The sequence below is a fragment of the Dryobates pubescens genome, chromosome 29 (assembly GCF_014839835.1).
Source record: "Dryobates pubescens isolate bDryPub1 chromosome 29, bDryPub1.pri, whole genome shotgun sequence".
Lineage (NCBI taxonomy): Eukaryota > Metazoa > Chordata > Aves > Piciformes > Picidae > Dryobates > Dryobates pubescens.
Genome location: NC_071640.1, coordinates 11,219,842 through 11,239,847, shown reverse-complemented (window position 1 = coordinate 11,239,847; position 20,006 = coordinate 11,219,842). Strand labels below are relative to the sequence as shown.

At 52.4% G+C, this 20,006-nt stretch overlaps 1 protein-coding gene across 7 annotated transcripts in view; it reads left to right on the top strand.

Annotated features, from left to right (window-relative positions):
• The first annotated feature begins 490 nt into the window (after positions 1-490).
• Positions 491-20,006, top strand: part of EHMT1 (euchromatic histone lysine methyltransferase 1) — a 62,381-nt gene continuing 42,865 nt past the window's right edge. For 2 of the 7 annotated variants that reach the window (XM_054174294.1, XM_054174290.1), the window contains exons 1-8: positions 495-1,047; positions 4,547-4,588; positions 10,866-11,043; positions 14,546-14,682; positions 15,577-15,762; positions 17,041-17,121; positions 17,448-17,522; positions 19,228-19,348. In XM_054174294.1, the coding sequence (XP_054030269.1) occupies positions 502-1,047; positions 4,547-4,588; positions 10,866-11,043; positions 14,546-14,682; positions 15,577-15,762; positions 17,041-17,121; positions 17,448-17,522; positions 19,228-19,348 (1,366 nt within the window). In that variant the 5' untranslated portion in view covers positions 495-501. Of the gene's footprint in view, positions 1,048-4,546; positions 4,589-10,865; positions 11,044-14,545; positions 14,683-15,576; positions 15,763-17,040; positions 17,122-17,447; positions 17,523-19,227; positions 19,349-20,006 lie in introns of all 7 variants that reach the window. The other 5 variants (XM_054174296.1, XM_054174291.1, XM_054174295.1 and 2 more) reach the window with 5 other exon arrangements.

The following is a 20,006-nucleotide window of genomic DNA, read 5'->3' as shown; positions in this document are numbered from 1 at the left end:
TGCAGACCTTTGGCTGCTGAGCTGTGTCTGTGCCACGAGAGCTCTCCTGGCCAGCCCTTGCGGCAAGCGCTTGTTGTGTCAGTCTGGCACTGCTCAGGGCATTGCCAGAGAGCTGAATGCAAGATGGGGCAGGATTTTGTTTGCCATGGGAAGCACTGACATATGGTCCAATAAATGTAGTTACTGGAGGAGCTAGAGATAATATTTGCCTGGGAAAGTCCCTCTTTGGGAACAAATGGCCACATCTGCAGCGTGCTGCTTTCAGCTGAGCCACCCGTCCCACTTGTCACCAGCTGAGGATCCAGGCAGGCCGGGCAGGTGGGTGAGCAGGCTGGGTGGAGGGATGGAGACACCTTCTCAGCAAGCAGGTCACTGGAGGGGAGGTCTGCTCCTTGTTGGACACTCTTAAGGAGCTGCCCCCTGAGTTTTATGGCCACTTGTGACCCTTCCCTTTCTCCTCTCTTCCTCCTCACCCTCCCTCTCTCCCCAGGGTTTAATGCCATGGCTGCAGATGAAAGCGCTACGGAAAAGCAAGCAGGGGAACCAAAAATGGCAGTGGACGGCGAAACCAACGGCTCCTGCGAGCACAGCGAGGCTGGTGGCCACCCAAACCCAGCTAAAACCACTCAGGACAACACAAAAGTGAGCCAGCAGGACTCTGGCAGCAAGTTGAACAGGATAGCAGAGAACGGCATCTCGGAGCGGGACGGCGAGGCCGGCAAGCAGAACCACCTGAAGGCTAATGACTTCCCCCAGAGCGCCCTGACGGGCAGCAATGGATATATCCTAACCAAGCAGATGGCACAGGAGCAGCCCCTAAGGACTACCAGCACCTTTGCTTCTCTCACTGGCCACGCTGCAAAAACCCTGCCGGGAGGAGCGAGCAAAGGCAGGACTGTGGGCTCCTTCTCTCAGCTGCAGGCCACCGTGCCGAGCAAGCTCGGGGAGGGCAGTAAGGACATGGATGCTAAGAAAGCCCTCGCTGCTAACACTGAAGTCAAGGTCCACAGAGCACGGAAGACAATGCCTAAACCCACCCCCAGCCTGGTAATGTATATGGCCAGCAGTCACTGTGCCTCCTGCTGCTGCTGCTGCACTTGCTCTTGGCTTTCCTTGAGGGTGTGACAGGGACCCCCTCCTGCGCGGGCCAGGCGGCACTGGGAAGTGTCCTGCTGAGGGCATTGGTTTGCTTTATGTAGATGGTTTTATCCCCTTTGTTCTTTCCCCACAGAGAGGCAGAGGTGGCAGGCAAGAGTCACATGGCTGTTGTCAGCTCTCATCCCCAGTGTGTTTCTAGAGACCGTGTCCAGTTCGGGGGTCCCCCGTTCATCTGCTGGAGAGAGCCCAGTGGAGGCTGCAAGGGGGATTGAGGGTGAAAGGCTGAGAGCCCTGGGGCTGTTCAGTCTGGAGAGGAGAAGGCTGAGAGGGCATCTGATCAGTGTCTATAAATAATCTGAGGGGTGGGTGCCAGGATGAAGGGGCCAGGCTCTTTTTGGTGGTGCCCAGTGACAGGACAAGGAACAGCAGGGACAAGTGGGAACTCAGGAAGTTCCACCTCAACATGAGAGGAAACTTCTTTGCTGTCAGGGTGCTGGAGGCCTGGAGCAGGCTGTCCAGAGAGGTTGTGGAGTCTGCTTCTCTGGAGACTTTCAGGACCTGCCTGGCTGTGTTCCTGTGTGACCTGCCCTGGGTGATCCTGCTTTGGCAGTGGATTTGGACTCGATCTCGAGAGGTCCCTTCCAGCCCCTTCCATTCCATGATTCTATGATTCTCTGTAATTGATCAATTATCTTTTCCAACAGTTCCATGGGAGGCACTAGGCAGCCTTTCTCTCTTGGCTGGGTTGCTCATCAGCTGTCTGCTGAAATCCAGAGCAGCCTGGGAAACAAATTGGATTTCTTAGAAGTTTGACCCAAAGGAAATTAAGCAGAGCATGTTAACTTGAGCCTTCTCCTAAGCTTGGAAGCTCTCAAGAAGCTGATATCTTGGAGAGCTTGATTGCTTTGCCCTGTCCTTAGAGTAGTACAGCAGATGATGATTTCTCTCTCTCTGTGTTGCTGGTGGTGTAGCAGCTCATTCAGGAATCTTCCCCCCAGAGTCCCAAGGGGTGAATTTACCATCACTTAGTGAAACAGAGTTCTGCCTCTTGTTCTAGGAGGCAAAAGGAGATGTGAAGTCATCTGGTGCCTTCCTGTTATAGTGGAGTCAACAGAAATGGGCCTGTCTTTGGCATTGCCTGAGTTTGGTTCTCCTGGTTAATTTGGGGTTCTTTTGCCAAAGGCAGGGAATAGCTACTGGAACTCCCCTCCATACCTTTAGTCTCCATCCCTGTGACACTGATGTTTAGCTCCAATGAACCACATCCTCCTTGTGTCACAGAACTGGGGGGGCTGCAAGGGACCTCTGGAGATCATCCAGTCCAACCTCCCTGCTAAAGCAGGGCACCCACAGCAGCTTGCTCAGGATCACAGTGGTTAGGAGGGTTTAGTATCTCTCCAGAGAGCCACAACCTCCTTGAGCTGCCTGTGCCAGGGCTCCAGCACCCTCACATGAAAGAAGTTTCTTCTTATGCTCAGATGAAGCCTCCTGGGTTCTAATTTGTTCTGTTGTCCCTTCTCCTGCCACTGGGAACCACTGAAGAAGAGTCTGGCCTTGTCCTCTTGCCCCCCACCCTTTAGCTCTTGCTGAGCATTGATCAGATCCCCTCTGGGGCTGCTCTTCTCCAGCCCCAGGGCTCTCAGCCTTTCCTCCTCACAGAGATGCTTCAGGCCCCTCAGCATCTTTGTAGCCTCTACTGGACTCTCTCCAATGTCCTGTCTCTCATGTCCAATGGTGGAGAGAGACTGACCTTAAAGTATGCTGCAGCAGGTCAAGGACAGGAGTGTGAGCCCTGCTTGGCAGTGGGGGTTACCCAGAAATGAATGCTCCCAGAGGTGCTGCAGCTTTGGAAGGTTGGTGCTGGGCATCCCTGTCAGCTACCAGCATATTATGGACCAGTGATGCTCAGCTGCCACCCACTTGTTGCAGCACAGCAGTAGTATGATGAGAAGGTCTCAAAGCTGTGAATTGCTGTGGTCTAGAGCTGGGAGGGAGGGAAAAGAAGAGATGTGTGGCCCCTGGCCAGCCCCAGGTGGGGAAAGGTGCCCTTGGCTGTGCCTGTGGAAGCAGGTGGGTGTCCAAGGAGCAGGTCAGGATTGCAAAGCTCATGGGCACACAGCCTGCCCAGTCAGGCACAAACCACACCTCCCACCATTTCCCACCTTGTCTCCCAAACTGCTGATTTCCCCTGCTTGCATCTGACTCTCCCTCTCCCCCCTGCTGCTGTGGGTAGGCCCAGCCAGCAAAGCCCAGCCTGGGTAGCCGCAGGGGAAGCCCAGCTGCAACACCTGCTGCCAGTCTCACACAAGGCTGTCTCCTCCCCAAACAAGGCTTTGCCACCAAAACTGCCTCCCAGTTTCCCCCCAGCAGCCTGGTGTGCACTTCAGTGAGGCCAGGCAAAGCCCCAGACACTTGGGGAAATTCCTCAGGGAAAGCTTTCTTGGGGCACAGTGACTGAAAGAGGCAGTTCCCTTCTGAAAGACAACTGCTGGGCTGGGAGGGAGTGCTTCCCTCAGTCACGTTTCATGCTACAGCAAATGAATGTTTTTATGCAGCCCCTTGCAAGGGCTTCAAGGTTTGTCTCTGGGAAACTGCCTGCAAGGTGTGCAGGAGCTGCTGCTGCTGCTGGGGTTTTGCTCACACAGCAACAGGCAGCTTCAGAAACCAAAGCCTGCAGTTGTTGGGCCATCCTAGAAAGTGCATCCCTGGCCCTCAAGGCTGCTGCCCACTTCCCTTGGGCTTAAAACAGGGAGAGGAGCAAAACTCCCCAGAGGGCTGGGAAGAAGAGGCTGTTCCCATGTTCTCCCCTCAAGCCATCTGAATGTCAACCCAAGATCTGATCTCATTTCTGGGAGACAATAAACCATCTGTTTTGTTCAGCCTTCCTGCTAATTACTACCTAATTTCCCCCTGTTGTCTTTCCAACTGACATCCTATTTTATTCTGAGTAGCAGAGGCCTTTGCTGGTTGTCATTCTTCTGGCCTGATTAGTGCTTTGTTGAGCTCCTTCTAAGAGGCTCCTCCAGCATGGCCTTGCAGTAACTCCTCCTGCACCAACCTCCACCTTCCCACCTTGTCCCCTTCAAAAGCACCCTCAGAGCAGGTGCCAGATGCCAGGAAACTGTGGGAATCACCTAGAAGCTGGTGGTACAGGACACAGCCATTGTCTTTGCTCCTGTGTGTTAGAGCATTGTTCTTTTCTTGGTAGACTGTTTGTGCAGACCTGGGAGAAGGAGAGGAGGAAGGTGGTGTGTGTTGCCAGCAGTGTGTGTAAGCATCTGCTCCCCCTGGCTCCTGCAGAAACACACTGGGGCTGAAAAAATTCCTTTCTGTAACCCAATGACTGTCAAGGGAGCTTGGTAGCCTTTTCCTGCATGTGTGGGTTGGGCTTAGAAAGGAAGCAGCCAGTTTCCTCACCAATGTAACCTTAGCTTTTTCCTCTGTTTAGGAGTTGCTTCCTGAACTGGGATCGAAGCTGACTCTGAAACAGGTGACAGTTTCAATTGATGTTGTCTCTTGTTGAGGTGGTTTTTGGTCAGAGACCTCAGGAGAGTTGCTTACAGCCTCATTCCTGCTCCCCTCCTGTGTTCACTAACACAAGAGCTGCACCTTCTGCAAGAATCTGCCTTTCCTTCCTAATCCATTTTCAGCCCTACTAAAAGCCCAAAAGATTCCAGGGCCAGGCAGCAGCCTGAAAGGTGCCTGGCTGCTGGGTGCTGTGTGAGTGCTGTGCTTGGAGGAGGCCTCTCCTGCTTAGAAACTCCAGTCTCTCAGCTTGACACCATCAAGACATGTCTGGAAGGGATAAAGAATGGCAGAGGGAGTGAATACCACCTCTTGAGATAGGAGGGGCAGATGGCTGAGCTGGGAATCCCAGGTTGTGTTTCTATTCACCACTTGGTGACCACCAGGCTGTAGCTTGAGGTGTGTGGCTCTGGTGGTGGGGTCTTTTTATGCACTGCAGAGGACTGGGCCAGTGGAACTGTGAAGTGTTGGAAGAAACAGTGCAAAACTCCCTGAAATCTGTATCTCAGCCCAAAAAGTAGGGGTCCAGTGTCACTGGGGGGAGACAAAGCCTGGAGGAGGAAACCCTCTCCTCATGGTGGTGTTTCTGCCAATATTCATCAGGATGTGCCTGTAAGCAGTGTTGCCTCTAAATACCTGAGCCCAGGATGGGTGAGCTGCTTGCTGTCTGTGCACCCAGGTGTTGCTGTGGATGAGATGTTCTCCATGTTGGTGCCCAGCAGTGCTGGCCTGGGCTGTGGCTGCTCTGCAGGAGCTCCTGGGCTAAGAGTGTTTCTGTGTTCATCTCTTGGGGCCAGGCAGGTGGCACTTGCTGGTCTGCAGGCTTCTGGGATTGCTCAGCAGTCTTAAACCATCTACAAAGTGCAGAAAACTCCCAAGAAAAGCAGGTCCTGATGGGGATGTTGTCTCCTCAAGGCAGGGGAAGCAAAGGAGAATAAATAAAAAGGGGTCTAGAGCTTGTGAGGAGCAGCTGAGGGATCTGGGGTTGTTCAGCCTGGAGAAAGAGAGGCTCCTTGCTCCAAGGTGAGGCTTAGGCCAGGTCAGGATCCCCAGCAGCTGTGCTGAAATTCAATAGGGAAAGGCAGTTCTGCAGCAGGGAGAGGGGCACCATGCCAGCCCCTATGGGCACTGTCACCTGCTTGGCACCCCTGTCTTACAGCAGCCTGCTGTTTCTTGCTAAAATGCCCTTCACCAGTTGGTAGAGGCAGACATCCCTGGGAGCTGCTGCCCTGTGCTCTTCAAAGGCAGTGGTTTGAGAGAGTCCTTGTTACCCCTCTGCACAATAGAGAGAAGGGGGTTGCTCCCTGACAGCTGCACTGGTGGCTAATTTAGTCCTCCTGGCTGGTTGGCTTTGGTTTCAAGCTTAGAATCATTGAATCATTTGGGTTGGAAAAGCTCCCTAAGACCATCCAGTCCAGCCATCAACCCAGCACCACCATGGCCACAGGGGCCATGACCACAGGTTTCTTGAACCCCTCCAGGGACGGAGATTCCACCACCTCCCTGGGCAGCCTGTGCCAATCCCTGACCACTCCTGCAGCAAAGGCATTTTTCCTCATGTCCAACCTAACCCTCCCCTGGCACAACTTCAGGCCATTTCTTCTCATCCTGTCACCTGAGACTAGGGAGAAGAGCCCAAGCCCCACCTCACTGCAACCTCCTGTGAGGGAGTTGTGGAGAGCAATGAGGTCTCCCTTCAGCCTCCTCTTCTTCAGGCTCAACACCCCCAGCGCCCTCAGCTGCTTCTCCCCAGCCCTGCTCTCCAGACCCTTCCCCAGCTTCATTGCCCTTCTCTGAACACTCTCCAGCTCCTCAATGTTTTTCTTGGAGCGAGGGGCCCAAAACTGGACCCAATGTTTGAGGAGCAGCCTCAGCAGAGCCGAGTACAGGTTGTACTGTGCTGGAGATGAAAGTCCTTAAGAGAACAGATAAAAGCTTCTCTGTCAAAGCTGGAGGTGTTTCAGGTGGTGAGAGTGAATGGCAGTTCTGTGGTGCTTTTCAAAGCTGTCCTGTGCCAAAGCAGGACCTGCAGGGCCTGTGCCAGCATCCTTGTACCAGCACACAGATGCAGTTCTGGTCTGGTTTCTCTTCAGTGGTTGCTACCTTTCTTGCTTAGGTAATGGAAAGATTTCTTAACTGCTGGGCTGTGAGGAGAATGCTGTGTGGGGGCAGCCAAACCAACAGAGGGTTTAATTAGTCAGCTTTATCATAGTACCACAGTATCAGTCAGGGTTGGAAGGGACCACAAGGATCATCTAGTTCCAACCCCCCTGCCATGGGCAGGGACACCCCACACTAGATCAGCCTGGCCAGAGCCTCATCCAGCCTGGGCTTAAACACCTCCAGGGACGGGGCCCCAACCACCTCCCTGGACAACCCATCCCAGGGCTTCACCACTCTCATGGGGAAGAACTTCCTCCTCACCTCCAGCCTGAATCTCCCCACCTCCAGCTTCATTCCATTCCCCCTAGTCCTATCACTACCTGAGATCCTGAGCAGTCCCTCCCCAGCCTTCCTGTAGACCCCTTCAGATACTGGAAGGCCACAATTAGGCCACCTTGGAGCCTTCTCTTCTCCAGACTGAACAGCCCCAACTCCTTCAGTCTGTCCTCATAGGAGAGGTGCTCCAGCCCTCTGCTCATCCTCATGGCCCTGCTCTGGACACCTTCCAGCATGTGTGGGGTGTCCCTCTTGTAGTAGGGGCTCCAGAACTGGAGGTTGCCCTCAGAAGTTGTGGATGTCCCATCCCTGGAAGAGCTCAAGGCCAGGCTGGATGGGACTTTTAGCAGCATGGTCTGGTCCCTGCTCACTGCGAGGAGGTTGGAACCAGATGATCTTGAAGGACCCTTTTAACCCAAACCATTCTGTGATTCTCACTGCAGCCAGGCAGAGAGGGACCTGGGGGTACTGGTTGTTGGTAGGCTGAACATGAGCCAGCAGTGTGCCCAGGGGGCCAAGAAGGCCAATGGCATCCTGGCCTGCATCAGGAACAGTGTGGCCAGCAGGAGCAGGGAAGCCTTTCTGCCCTGTGCTCAGCACTGCTTAGGCCACACCTTGAGTCCTGTGTCCAGTTCTGGGCTCCTCAGTTTAAGAAGGACATTGAGAGACTTGAAGGTGTCCAGAGAAGGGCAAGAAAGCTGGGGAGGGGTCTGGAGCACAGCCCTGGGAGGAGAGGCTGAGGGAGCTGGGGTTGCTTAGCCTGGAGAAGAGGAGGCTCAGGGGAGACCTTCTTGCTCTCTACAACTCCCTGAAGGGAGGTTGTAGCCAGGTGGGGGTTGGTCTCTTCTCCCAGGCAAGCAGCACCAGAATAAGAGGACACAGTCTCAAGCTGTGCCAGGGAAGGTTTAGGCTGGAGGTGAGGAAGAAGTTCTACAGAGAGAGAGAGATTGGCCATTGGCATGTGCTGCCCAGGGAGGTGGTGGAGTCCCCATCCCTGGAGGTATTCAGGAGGAGACTTGATAGGGTGCTTGGTGCCATGGTTTAGTTGAGTAGGTGGTGTTGCATGGTTTAGTTGATTAGGTTGGACTTGATGATCTTGAAGGTCTCTTCCAACCTGGTCTGGTCTATTCTGTTCTGTTCTACTCTGGGGGACTTTGGTGCATGGTCAGTCCTACATTGTTCCATGGGACTTACTGAAGAGGAAGTTTTAGATATACACAGACATAAACCAAAAAGAAGCTGGTCACAATCCAGAAGTCTCTGCCTGCAGTGAGAGTTTCTGATGACACACAGCTTTTTAATTCAGTCAAAGAAAGCTTAATGCATTTCATTATTTGACAGGGAGAGCAATTAAGCATTGGAACAGCATAAAGGATCTGGTAGATTTGTGGCCTTTGAAATTGTTAATCCAAGACTAGATGCCTTTGAAGAAGAGATGTGGCAGTTGAGGCATAAGTTATGGGCTTGGGGCAGGCATGGGTGGCAGTTTGATGGCCTTTTCCTGCAGGTCATTTCTGATTATCGTTACAGCTCGCCCGGCCCCTCGCCTTGTGCCAGCAGCCTGCACATGGCAGAGCTGTAATGAGGAGAATCAGCCTCTTCCCCCTTTGTTCACAAGGTCACATCACTTGAAAGTGGTGTCTGAGGACTGACCCTGGACTTCAGAGAGTGTTTCTGTCATTTGCTGCTTTTGAGCCCTGCCCTTCTTGTGCCTGGGTGCCTCTGTCTGGTTTGGTGTTTCGGCTGTAGCTTCAGAAATCCTCGGAGGAGAGGAGGCTGAGGGGGAGCTTATCAGTGCTCACAAATAGCTGAGGGGTGGGTGTCAGGAATAGAATGGAGTAGAATGGAATAGACTAGAGTAGAGTAGACTAGAGTAGAGTAGACTAGAGTAGAGTAGACTAGAGTAGAGTAGACTAGAGTAGAGTAGACTAGAGTAGAATAGACTAGAGTAGAATAGACTAGAGTAGAATAGACTAGAGTAGAATAGAATAGAATTGAATTGAATTGAATTGAATTAACCAGGTTGGAAGAGACCTTTGAGATCATCAAGTCCAACCTATCACCCAGCACCATCTGATCAACTAAACCATGGCACCAAGCACCCCATCCAGTCTCTTCCTAAACACCTCCAGTGATGGGGACTCCACCACCTCCCTGGGCAGCACGTTCCAATGGCCAATCACTCTTTCTGGGATGAACTTCTTCCTCACCTCCAGCCTAAACTTCCCCTGGTGCAGCTTGAGACTGTGTCCTCTTGTTCTGGTGCTGGGTGCCTGGGAGAAGAGACCAACCCCCACCTGGCTACAACCTCCCTGCAGGGAGTTGGAGAGAGCAAGAAGGTCTCCCCTGAGCCTCCTCTTCTCCAGGCTAAGCAACCCCAGCTCCCTCAGCCTCTCCTCCCAGGGCTGTGCTCCAGACCCCTCCCCAGCTTTGTTGGCCTTAAAGATAGGACCAGATAGATAGGAATAATAAATATAATAAATAATAATAGCAATAATAAATAATAATAAATAACACAATACATAAATATTAGTACATACTCTAATAAATATAAATATATAATATATAATAAATATATAACATAATAAATAATAATAATAAATAGATAGGGTAAAGATAGGAAGATAGGGCCAGGCCCTTCTCAGTGGTCCCCAGTGCTAGGACAAGAGGCAATGGGTGTACACTTGAACATAGAAAGTTCCACCTGAACATGAGGAAGAAGTTTACTGTGAGGGTGGCAGAGCACTGCAGCAGGCTGCCCAGAGAGGTGGTGGAGTTTTCATCTCTTTCAAGGCCTGCCTGGATGTGTTCCTGTGTGACCTGCTTTAGGTGATCCTGCTTTGGCAGGGGGGGTTGGACTCAAATCTTCAGAGGTCCCTTCCAGCCCCTACCATTCTGGGATGCTGTGTGATTCTGTAACAAGTATTTACCAGCAAGTGGAGCAGCACTAAGACATTGCCACCACAGAGCTTGTAATCTTGTCTGTGCTCTTGGTTTGCTCTCTGCCAAACCTGCCTCCTGGTTGTCAGTGGAGAAGAGCCCCAAAGCATCATTTTAGATTGGATATTAGGAAAAATGTCTTTGTTGCAAGAGTGGTCAGGCATTAGAACAGGCTGCCCAGGGAGGTGGTGGTGGGCCCTGGAGGTGTTCAGGAAACTTGTGGCCATGGCACTTCACAGTGAGGCTAGTGAAATACTGGAACAGCTTGCCAGAGAGGTGGTTGAGGCCCCATCCCTGGAAATATTCAAGGTTAAATCTGATGGGGTCCTGAGCAAGCTGCTCTAGTTGGAGATGTCCCTGCTGGCTGCAGGGGAGGTGGCCAGGATGACCTTTGAGGGGCCTTTCAAACCCGATGCAATCTGTGGTTCTAAGACTCTGTTCTTGTGCTTGCTTGATGTGCTAGCCACAGTCAGGGGGTTTCAGGTAACAGCTGTATTTGCTGCATGTGTCTTCTCCAGAGCCAACCAAATGTCTGTGAAAGTAGAGCCTCATGCTTTTCATGATCTGCAGCTGCTTTGGATCTGCCCCTCTGCCTCTGCCAGGCAGCCTCTGCCCTTCAGGGGCAGCAGCTCTCAACCAGGGCAGGAGCAGCAGGCTGGGAGTGTCTCATAGCCTTTAGGCAGAGTAACCCCATGTGTGCTTCTGCTTGGGGTGTGTGGTCCTGTCTTCAAGTGACAGTGGTTATTCCTGGGAGAAAGGAATTCAGTGTATTTCCTGGGGGGTTGTTGGGTTTGGGTTGCTTTATTTTACTGGATAGTTTTTCTTAACGCAGAGCTTCAGTGTAACTGCATTTTGTTTTCCAGCATGCAAGTAAAGACCCCAAAGATGGGAGAGACAGCAGAGATCGAAAAGAACCCAAGGAGGAAGGCAACAAAAACATCCTGGAGTTTGGGAAACCGTTGCCATTGCCCTCTCTCCCAGGCCTTCACCAGTCACTACCTCAGAACCAGAGCTATGTGGCCACCACGAAGTCGCAGACAGGTAACAAGGGTTAGACCCCTGACAGCTCCCAGGGGTGGCTGTGTGTGCTTGAGTGGGAGATCATAGAATCAATAAGGTTGGAAAAGACCTCAAAGATCAGCAAGTCCAAGCTGTCACCCAGCACCTCATGACTACTAAACCATGGCTCCAAGTGCCACATCCAATCCCCTCTTGAACACCTCCAGGGATGGAGACTCCAACACCTCCCTGGGCAGCACATTCCAATGGCTAACAACTCTCTCTGGGAAGAACTTTCTCCTCACCTCCAGCCTCAACCGTCCCTGGCACAGCTTGAGACTGTGTCCTCTTGTTCTGGTGCTTGCTGCCTGGGAGAAGAGACCAACCCCCACCTGGCTACAACCTCCCTTCAGGGAGCTGGAGAGAGCAAAAAGGTCTCCCCTGAGCCTCCTCTTCTCCAGGCTAAGCAACCCCAGCTCCCTCAGCCTCTCCTCCCAGGGCTGTGCTCCAGACCCCTCCCCAGCTTTGTTGCTCTTCTCTGGACACCTTCAAGTCTCTCAATGTCCTTCTTAAACTGAGGAGCCCAGAACTGGACACAGGACTCAAGGTGTGGCCTAAGCAGTGCTGAGCACAGGGCAGAATGACTTCCCTGCTCCTGCTGGCCACACTGTTCCTGATGCAGGCCAGGATGCCCTTGGCCTTCTTGGCCACCTGGATGCACTGATGGCTCCTGTTCAGCTGCTGTCAACCAGTACCCCCAGGTCCCTCTCTGCCTGGCTGCTCTCAGCCACTCTGACCCCAGCCTGTAGCACTGCCTGGGGTTGTTGTGGCCAAAGTGCAGCACCCAGCACTTGGAGCTGTTGAATGCCATCATGAGGCAGCTTAACAGGGACTGAAGTCTCTGGCAGAACCTGTTTCCCACTGAATCTCCTTCAGCATTTCCTTCCCCCCTGGCAGCAGTACAGCTGCTGCCTTAGTCCTGGTTTGACAGATGCTGGTTCAGCCACAACTCTGTGTGTGGACATTGCATTGCAGGCATAGTGCTTGTGGCCTCTGGACTCCCTTCTAGTCACCTCTGGATGTTGTGCAATGAGGTGGGCTTCCTTTTCTCCCAAGTAACAGGCAGTAGGACAAGAGGAATTGGCCTCAAGTTGCTCCAGGGGAGGTTTAGGTTGGACATGAGGAACAGTTTCTTGCCCAGAAGGGTTGTCAAGCCTTGGACCAGGCTTCCCAGGGCAATGGTGAGGTCCCCACCCTTGGAGAGATTTAGAAGCTGTGCAGATAAAGGCCATGGCAGTGCTGGGTTAATGGCTGGACTGATGACCTTGAAGGTCTTTTCCAGCCTAAATGATTCCATGAGTCTTGCAGTCTCATGCTACAGTAGCCTCCCAAGTGAAGTCCATCAGTTTCTGCTCTGCAGGGAGCACCTGCTGTGCAGCCCTTCCTGTGCCACCTTGTTTCATGGGGTGCAGGTCCCTCCCTGGCAGTGTGGACAGGTAAGTGTGCTCCATCAGGCACCACCACACCAAGGATCCCTCTTCTGCTACAACTGCTTATTGGAAGAGACACTTTCATCCCATCTTCCTATGGGAGGTTCTCCTCCCCCACTCTTAGGGATGTTCCTCTCCCCATTACTCTCTGCTGGTGAGGCCTCACCTGGAGTACTGTGTCCAGTTCTGGGCACCCCAGCTCAAGAAGAACTACTGGACAGATCCCAGTGCAGGGCCACAAAGATGCTGAGGGGACTGGAACAGATCTCTCTGGGGGAAAGGCTGAGGGCTGGGGCTGTTTAGCCTGCAGAAGAAGTGGCTGAAGGGAGATCTTACCAATGCTTACAAAGATCTAAGGGGTGAGTGTCAGGAGGATGGGACCAGACTCTTCTCAGTGGTTCCCAGTGACAGGATAAGGGGTGCTGGGCATGAACTTGAACGTGGGAAGTTCCATCTAAACATGAGGAGGAACTTCTTTACTGTGAGGGTGGCAGAGCACTGCAGCAGACTGCCCACAGAGGTGGTGGAGTCTTCTCTGGAGACTTTCAAGGTCTGCCTGGACATGTTCCTGTGTGACCTTCTTTAGGTGATCCTGCTCTGGCAGGGGTTTGGACTCGATGGTCTTCAGAGGTCCCTTCCCATCCCTGCCATTCTGGGATTCTGTGAGACTCTGAAGAGATTTCTACCAACTCATTCTGTTTCACCACACCAACTGGGAGCCACAGACTGCATCCTGCTAAAGAAATGGAACTAACAGATTTTTTTGACAGGTCTCTTCATAGATACTTGGTGGAATTTGATCATAGCAGAAATGCTTTCAAGGAACAGGGCTGTGCAGCTGCAAACAGTGCTGCTGGTGCTGAAACTGACTGGTCCCTGCTGCATGTTCTTAAAGAGCCTCCACTGAAGTGCATTCAGCAAGGAGGGTGTCAGGCAGTGAGGTGTGATGACTGACTTGATTAGAAGGCCAGGAGGGAGACTTAACAAATTAAGACCCAATCAAAGCAGTGAAAGAAATCAAACAGACTTCCATAGTAGGTGTGAAATGAGGTTAATAGCAAACGGCTCTCGATTGAAGGTACCTTTTCCCTGGGTGTTCTGCAGGCATTGTACATCACTTTCATTGTCAGGTGGTATAATTAGCCTTGCAGGATCTGTCTGAGCAGGCTGGGTTCTATTCAGCTTCCTACAGCACCTGCCAAATGCAGGTTAATGTAAGGGTTTGGTACTGTGTGTGGGGATGATGGGGCCAGGATGAGCGCGGAGAGGCTACTCAGAACTTGGCTGGGTTAGCAGCACTGGCAGGGAGCTCTCTGAGTGTTTGCCATGTGTGTGTGAGAGATCTTTTGGCTGACTTGTAATTAAATTCCAGAGATTCACAGGATGGTTTGGGTTGGAAGAAACTGTAAAGATCATTCAGTCCCAACCCCCCTACCGTGGGCAGGGACACTTCCTGCTAAACCAGGTTGCTCAAGGCCTCATCCAGCCTGGCCTTCAACACCTCTCCACACCCTCCCTGGGCAACCTGTTCCAGTATCTCCCCAGCCTCACTCTAAACAATTTCTTCCTCCTCTCCAGTCTCAATCTCCCCTCTCCCAGCTCAAAGCCATTGTTCCTCATTCTGTCACTCCCAGCCCTTGTCAGAAGCCCCTCCCCAGCTCTGCTGAAGCTGCCTTCAGGTACTGGAAGGCTGCTCTAGGGTCTCCCTGGAGCCTTCTCTTCTCCAGGCTGAACAGCCTCAACTCTCCCAGCCTGTCCCCACAGGGGAGGTTCTTCAGCCCTGTGATCATCTTTGTGGCCTCTTCAGCACCTCCAGGTCCTTCCTGTGCTGGGGACACCAGAACTGGAGGCGGTACTGGAGGTTTGGTCTCATGAGAGCAGAGCAGAGCAAAGTGGGAGAATCACTTCACTCTTCCAGCAAATTTGCTGGAGTGGGAAGCCTTTTTCTCAGATCCTGCCCTCAAATGTAATTTCCTCTCAGAACAGCCTCTGGTCTCCACCCCTGCTTCTCATTCCTGAGCAAACTTTGGGTTTCTTTTGCTTTTCTTTTCCAGCTGCTGCAGTATCTCGGAAGAAAAAACGGAGAATGGGAACCTATAGCCTGGTTCCCAAGAAAAAGACCAAAGTGTTAAAACAGAGAACAATGATTGAGATGTTTAAGAGCATAACTCATTCCTCTATGGGTGCCAAGGTAAGGGGAGCACTGAGCCAACCGGACATGCTTGTTGTCACCATGCGCATCTCTCATCCTTGCACACCAACCCCATGGATAGGTGCAGGAATGAGCTGGCCTCTTGCAGTCAGCATCTTCCTTTTAGAGTCTGCATCTTTCTGGCAACAGCCTGTAGCAGTCTTGCTGCTTTCAAAATGGCTTTTTGAGAGTGGCTCTTCTGATAACAGCTCTTACACAAACGTTTTCCAGTGAATGTTCCTCTTCTATCCCCTGAGTCCTGTGGAACAGGAGATACTTCAAGCATACTTCATGTGGTAACCTTCTTGCTTTGGTGTCCTCAAGATAACTGTTTAGTGTTGCTGCTTCAGGCTGCAACCTCAATGCTTTCTTGAGGCAAAACAAGAGGTCATTTTAAGAGGTTTAGGCAGGGACTCACTCCTGATCAAACTCTGCTTTTGCTGCAGCCCCTGTCCTGAAGTTTCGGTCTTAGAATTCAAGGTGAGCAGTGCTGGGCTTCAATGGAGTAGAGTGAAAATCCCTCTGTGATGGCTTTCAGTTGCCTAGAAACATTCTTGGGGGTTCAACCCTTGCCCTTCCATGTTTGAATTAGACTGCAGGGCTCTGCCTGAAGGCTTCTGCCCAGCAGCCCTTCTCCCCTTAAAGCCTTGTACAACCACGTGAGTCTGGAATGACTCCTCATGGCTCCTCGGTCCCCAGGTTGACAGGGTTAGATGTCACAGCCTGTCAGGCTGGCTTTGCTGGCAGCACTGAGGAGCTCTGGGGGGCCACACAGCCAGCTTTGCCCTGGCAGCTCGAAGGCTCCTCGTACAGAGGTGATCTGGGATGGATTCAGCTGCTCTGTCCTGTGAGTTGATGTTGTCTTTGTGGCTCACGTGCTTGGACGACTTTCAGAGTGAAAAGGACCTGGGTGATGCCAGCCTTCATGTGAACGGGGAAAGCATAGATGTAGACTCTGAAGAGGAAGACTCTGATGAGTTGGAAGAGGAGGATGATCACGGAGCAGAACAGGCAGTTCTGTTTCCTGTAGATGATAACAGGACCTCTAAAGACAGCGCATCCGATGCAGACGCCAGAAAGGTATTCACCTGCCCTCTGCAGGACTTGAGGGAGTGGGATGGGACACCTTGGACAGCTGGGATAGGAGTGACACCACCTGAGGCAGTTTCTTAGGCTTTCTTTGGCCTGCAAGATGGTGGAAGGTGCAGCAGTGGTAGTGAGGCTGTTTGATGAGCTTTTCCTGCTCCCCATTGTAGCCCTGAGAGTCTCTCCACCTACCCCCAGTTTCAGCCTTGTGGAGAAACGTGACACCCTGTGACATGCAGAACCCACACCACATTTAGATGCAGGATTCACTGAACCCTTAAGAGCTGTCTTCCTAATTTACTGGTTGGTAAAGCATTCAGCTTGGCTTGGTTCATTTTTCCCCAAGCCAGGACACCTAGTGTAGGCATGAGGCTGCTTTTGGATAACCAAGGAAGTTAAGATTTCGTTGGAAAACTTTTCTTCTGGGGTTGAACTGCATTTTTCCCTCTACCATTCCCATGGATGTACCATGACATGCATTTGCTGCTTTGGAGTTCTTGGCCTGGAGGGGAAATCCTATTGGTGCATGTGCATGCTGGGGCTGAGAGCTGGGGGCAGCAGGATGATGGGGAGATGTCTGATGGGTGCTGGGCTCAGCAGGATGATGAGCAGGTGCTCAGCTGGGTGCTGGGTGGAACAGGATAATGGGGAGATGCTCTGCTGGGTGCTGAGCAGAGCAGGATGATGAGATGCTCTGCTGGGTGGAACAGGATAATAGGGAGATGCTCTGCTGGGTGCTGGGCAGAGCAGGCTGATGAGGAGATGCTGAGCTGGGTGCTGGGTGAAGCAGGATAATGGGGAGATCTCTGCTGGGTGCAGCAGGATGATGGGGTGACGCTCAGCTGGGTGCTGGGTGAAGCAGGGTAATAGGGAGATCTCTGCTGGGTGCTGGGTGCAGCAGGATGATGGGGAGATGCTCTGCTGGGTAGAGCATGATGAAGGGGAGATGCTCTGAGGGATGCTAAGTGAAGCATGCTGGGGCTGAGAGCTGGGTGCAGCAGCATGATGGGGGGACATCTGATGGGTACTGGGCACAGCAGGATGATGAGGAGATGCCATGTTTGGTGCTGGGCACAGCAGGATGATGAGGAGATGCCATGCTTGGTGCTGGGCAGAGCAGGATGATGAGGAGATGCCCTGCTGGGTGCTGGGCAGAGCAGGAGGATGAGGAGATGCCCTGCTGGTTGCTGGGCAGAGCAGGAGGATGTTTTGATGCCCTACTTGGAGAGACCTGACCTGACTCTTTCTGTTCTTGGGCAATGGTGGCTGCAGCTTGATGATGGCGACTCTGAGGAGGAGCAAGAGTCCGGAGAGTCGATCGAGGAGGAGGAGGATGGCGATGAGTCTGACTTGGTAAGCGGCTGCTCCCTGTGCCTTTCAGCCTTTGTCCTCTTGAGAGCCATTTCCCCCCTGGCCCTGCTGCCAGAGGGTGAGCAGAGCCCTGCAGTTTCTTGTCTCTGACCAAAGTCATTCCCTGAAAACCACCCCCACGGAGGATTGTTTTCCACAAGGTGCTTGACCCTGATCTGCCACACGATTAATTGCTTTCTGATGCTAATTAATGGGCTTTTGTTTGTTGTTTGTTGTGTTGTTGTTGTTTTTTTTCCAAACAAGGTGTTGAATGCTTTTTAATCATTTGAATGTTAGCAGAAATATTTAAGGGTGCTTAAATCCTTCAGATGCAGACTTGGCAAGTGGTAGAGCCAGCGATGTTTTCTTCACAACCTGAAGCTCTGCACGGCTTTGGAGCTCAGGTAGAGTTGTTCACCAATCCCTTGGGCCAGCTCACAGCCTGAATTCACATCGATCTGACACATGCCACCTCATCATCCCAGCTGAGCAGCTCTTAAGCAGGGAGACAGACAGCACACAGACAGACAGACACTCACCCGAGGAGGCTGTATAGCGCTAGGGCAAGGCTTTCACCAGCTGCTGGTGATTTTTTTACTTCTTCTTTTTAGGTGGCTGGTGAAGACAACCTGATTAGCTAAAACTGATTTAAATTATTCAGTGGTTGTTTCTATTCCTCCTCCCCCCACCTTGTAGTTAAAGGTTTTGCTCCCTTTCCACAGAATCTCCACTTGAGGAGCCACTAGTTAAGGCACCTCAACTCTTTAGTCACCACGAGGAAATTCTTGGCTTCAGCCCCTTGATGTTTTGAGTTGGAGGTAGAAATGACTATACCAAGGGGACCACTGGAGGTCTTAAGGGCCTTGTTCCTTGTGCTCTGACCCTGCAGGAGCCAGAGAGGACCAAGCAGCAGGTGCTGTGTGGCCTGCCCCTTTCTTTTTTGTGGCTGAGGCCAGCCTGCAGCGTTAGCTCAAACCAAGCACTGAGCTTGCAGTCAAGTCCAACCTCCCAAGTCGTATCTCCACATCCTAGATGGTGGTTTTTGCTCTGCTCACATCTGGTGAGTCAGTTGGTTCCCCAGACAGGGACAGGCTCCCCCCACAAGCTGTGTGATGCAATTGGTGTAAGCCACGTGGTGGGGCACAACTGAGCCCACGCTCAGGGGCCGTTATCAGGGGCAGTGTAGACACACCCTGGGGCTGCCCCAGAGAGCCAGGGCTCAAGGCCACTTTTGCCTGCCTTTGCTCACTGTGGTAGCAGGGGACGGTGCAGCATCAGCTTCCTATGAAGGCAGGGCCTGATCCAGCTGCTCTTAGCGGTAGCAGGAGGCTGTTCATAGGCTTTGGTGGGAGAGGGATGGGCATCAGGAGCTGACAGCTGCAGTTTGAACATGCCTTTTATGATTGATGTGTTGAAGACTGCCTTACAGAGTTGGGACCCCTGCTTCTCTGCTTTGATGTTGACTTTGAAAACCCCACCCCAGACAACTGCATTGTTTCAAGCCAAAATCCAAACCCCGTTTCTATTTCCCACTCGTGTCTGAGTATTCGCTGCATGATGAGTCCGTGCTGCCCTGCACCGTGCTTTAGGGAGGGGGCTGGCCTGCTGCCACAGAGCTCAATTCCCCTGTGTCCATCCCAACCCTGTAAGGGCTCTTCAGGTGCAAGCTGGGGTGGTTTGTTCTTCTCTTTTTGTTGGCATTTTCTTGCATGACTGTGGACCAGTGTGAACATTTCAGCCTGCAAAGCCCCAGATGCTTCCTGGGGCGCGAGGAGCTGAAAGTGTGCGCGTGTGGTGTGCCTCCATCCTTGTGGTGTTGCACGGGGGTGCTCGGCTACTCCCTGCTATGAGTGTGGTGTCAGAGCCTACGTGGAAGAGAAAGTGAAGCATGCACCATTGAGATGGCAGGAAATACACCCACACGTGTGCTTGTGTTTCCTTTTTGGCGCTATAAAGACATCTTAGCACCACTTGATTTCAAACCCCCAGTCCTTAAGGCCTTTTCGCGCAAGTCAAGCTGCGAGAAGGCTGTTTCGCACGGGCGCAAGGGACTGCCGGGACGCTGCTGCCAACATGCCTTACATGCACCTGGCCTCTCTGGTTATTCAGAGCTCGGAGTCCAGCATCAAGAAGAAGCTGCTGAAGAGGAAAGGAAAGATGGAAAGTCCGTGGCTGAAACCCACTCGCAAGAGGAGACGGAGGAATAAAAAGAAACAAGGCGGTGTGCTAGGTAACGAACCGGGCTGTGTTCCTGTCGGCCTGCCCGCTGGGGAGGGGGAAGGACCTGTGGCACATGAGGCAGAGCTCTCTCTTCCTTCCCCTGTAGGGACAGGCTGGGAGAGTTGGGGCAGTTCAGCCTGGAGAAGAGAAGGCTCCAGGGAGGCCTTAGAGCAGCCTTCCCAGTACCTGAAGGGGGCTGCAGGTGAGCTGGGGAGGGACTTCTGACAAGGGCTGGGAGTGATAGGATGAGGGACAAATGGCTTTGGGCTGGAAAAGGGGAGATTGAGAGTGGAGATGAGGAAGAAATTCATTACAGTGAGGGTAATGAGACACTGGCACAGGTTACCCAGGGAGATTGTGGCTGCCCCTCCCTGGAGGTATTCAAGGCCAGGTTAGATGAGGCCTTGAGCAACCTGGGTTGATGGGAGGTGTCCCTGCCCATGGCAGGGAGTTTGGTACTGGGTGATCTTTAATGTCCCTTCCAACCCAAACCATTGTGTGATTCCTTTACAAGGATGGGCTGTATGGTAAACCCAGGTGGGAACTTGCATCCCATGAACAGTAGCTGCTGTTCTGCACACTGCAGCAGCAGAATCCATGAGGTGGCTTTATCCCTGGCATGCTGGAGGAATGTTTCTTCGTACATGACCACCCTGTTGTTTTAGAGT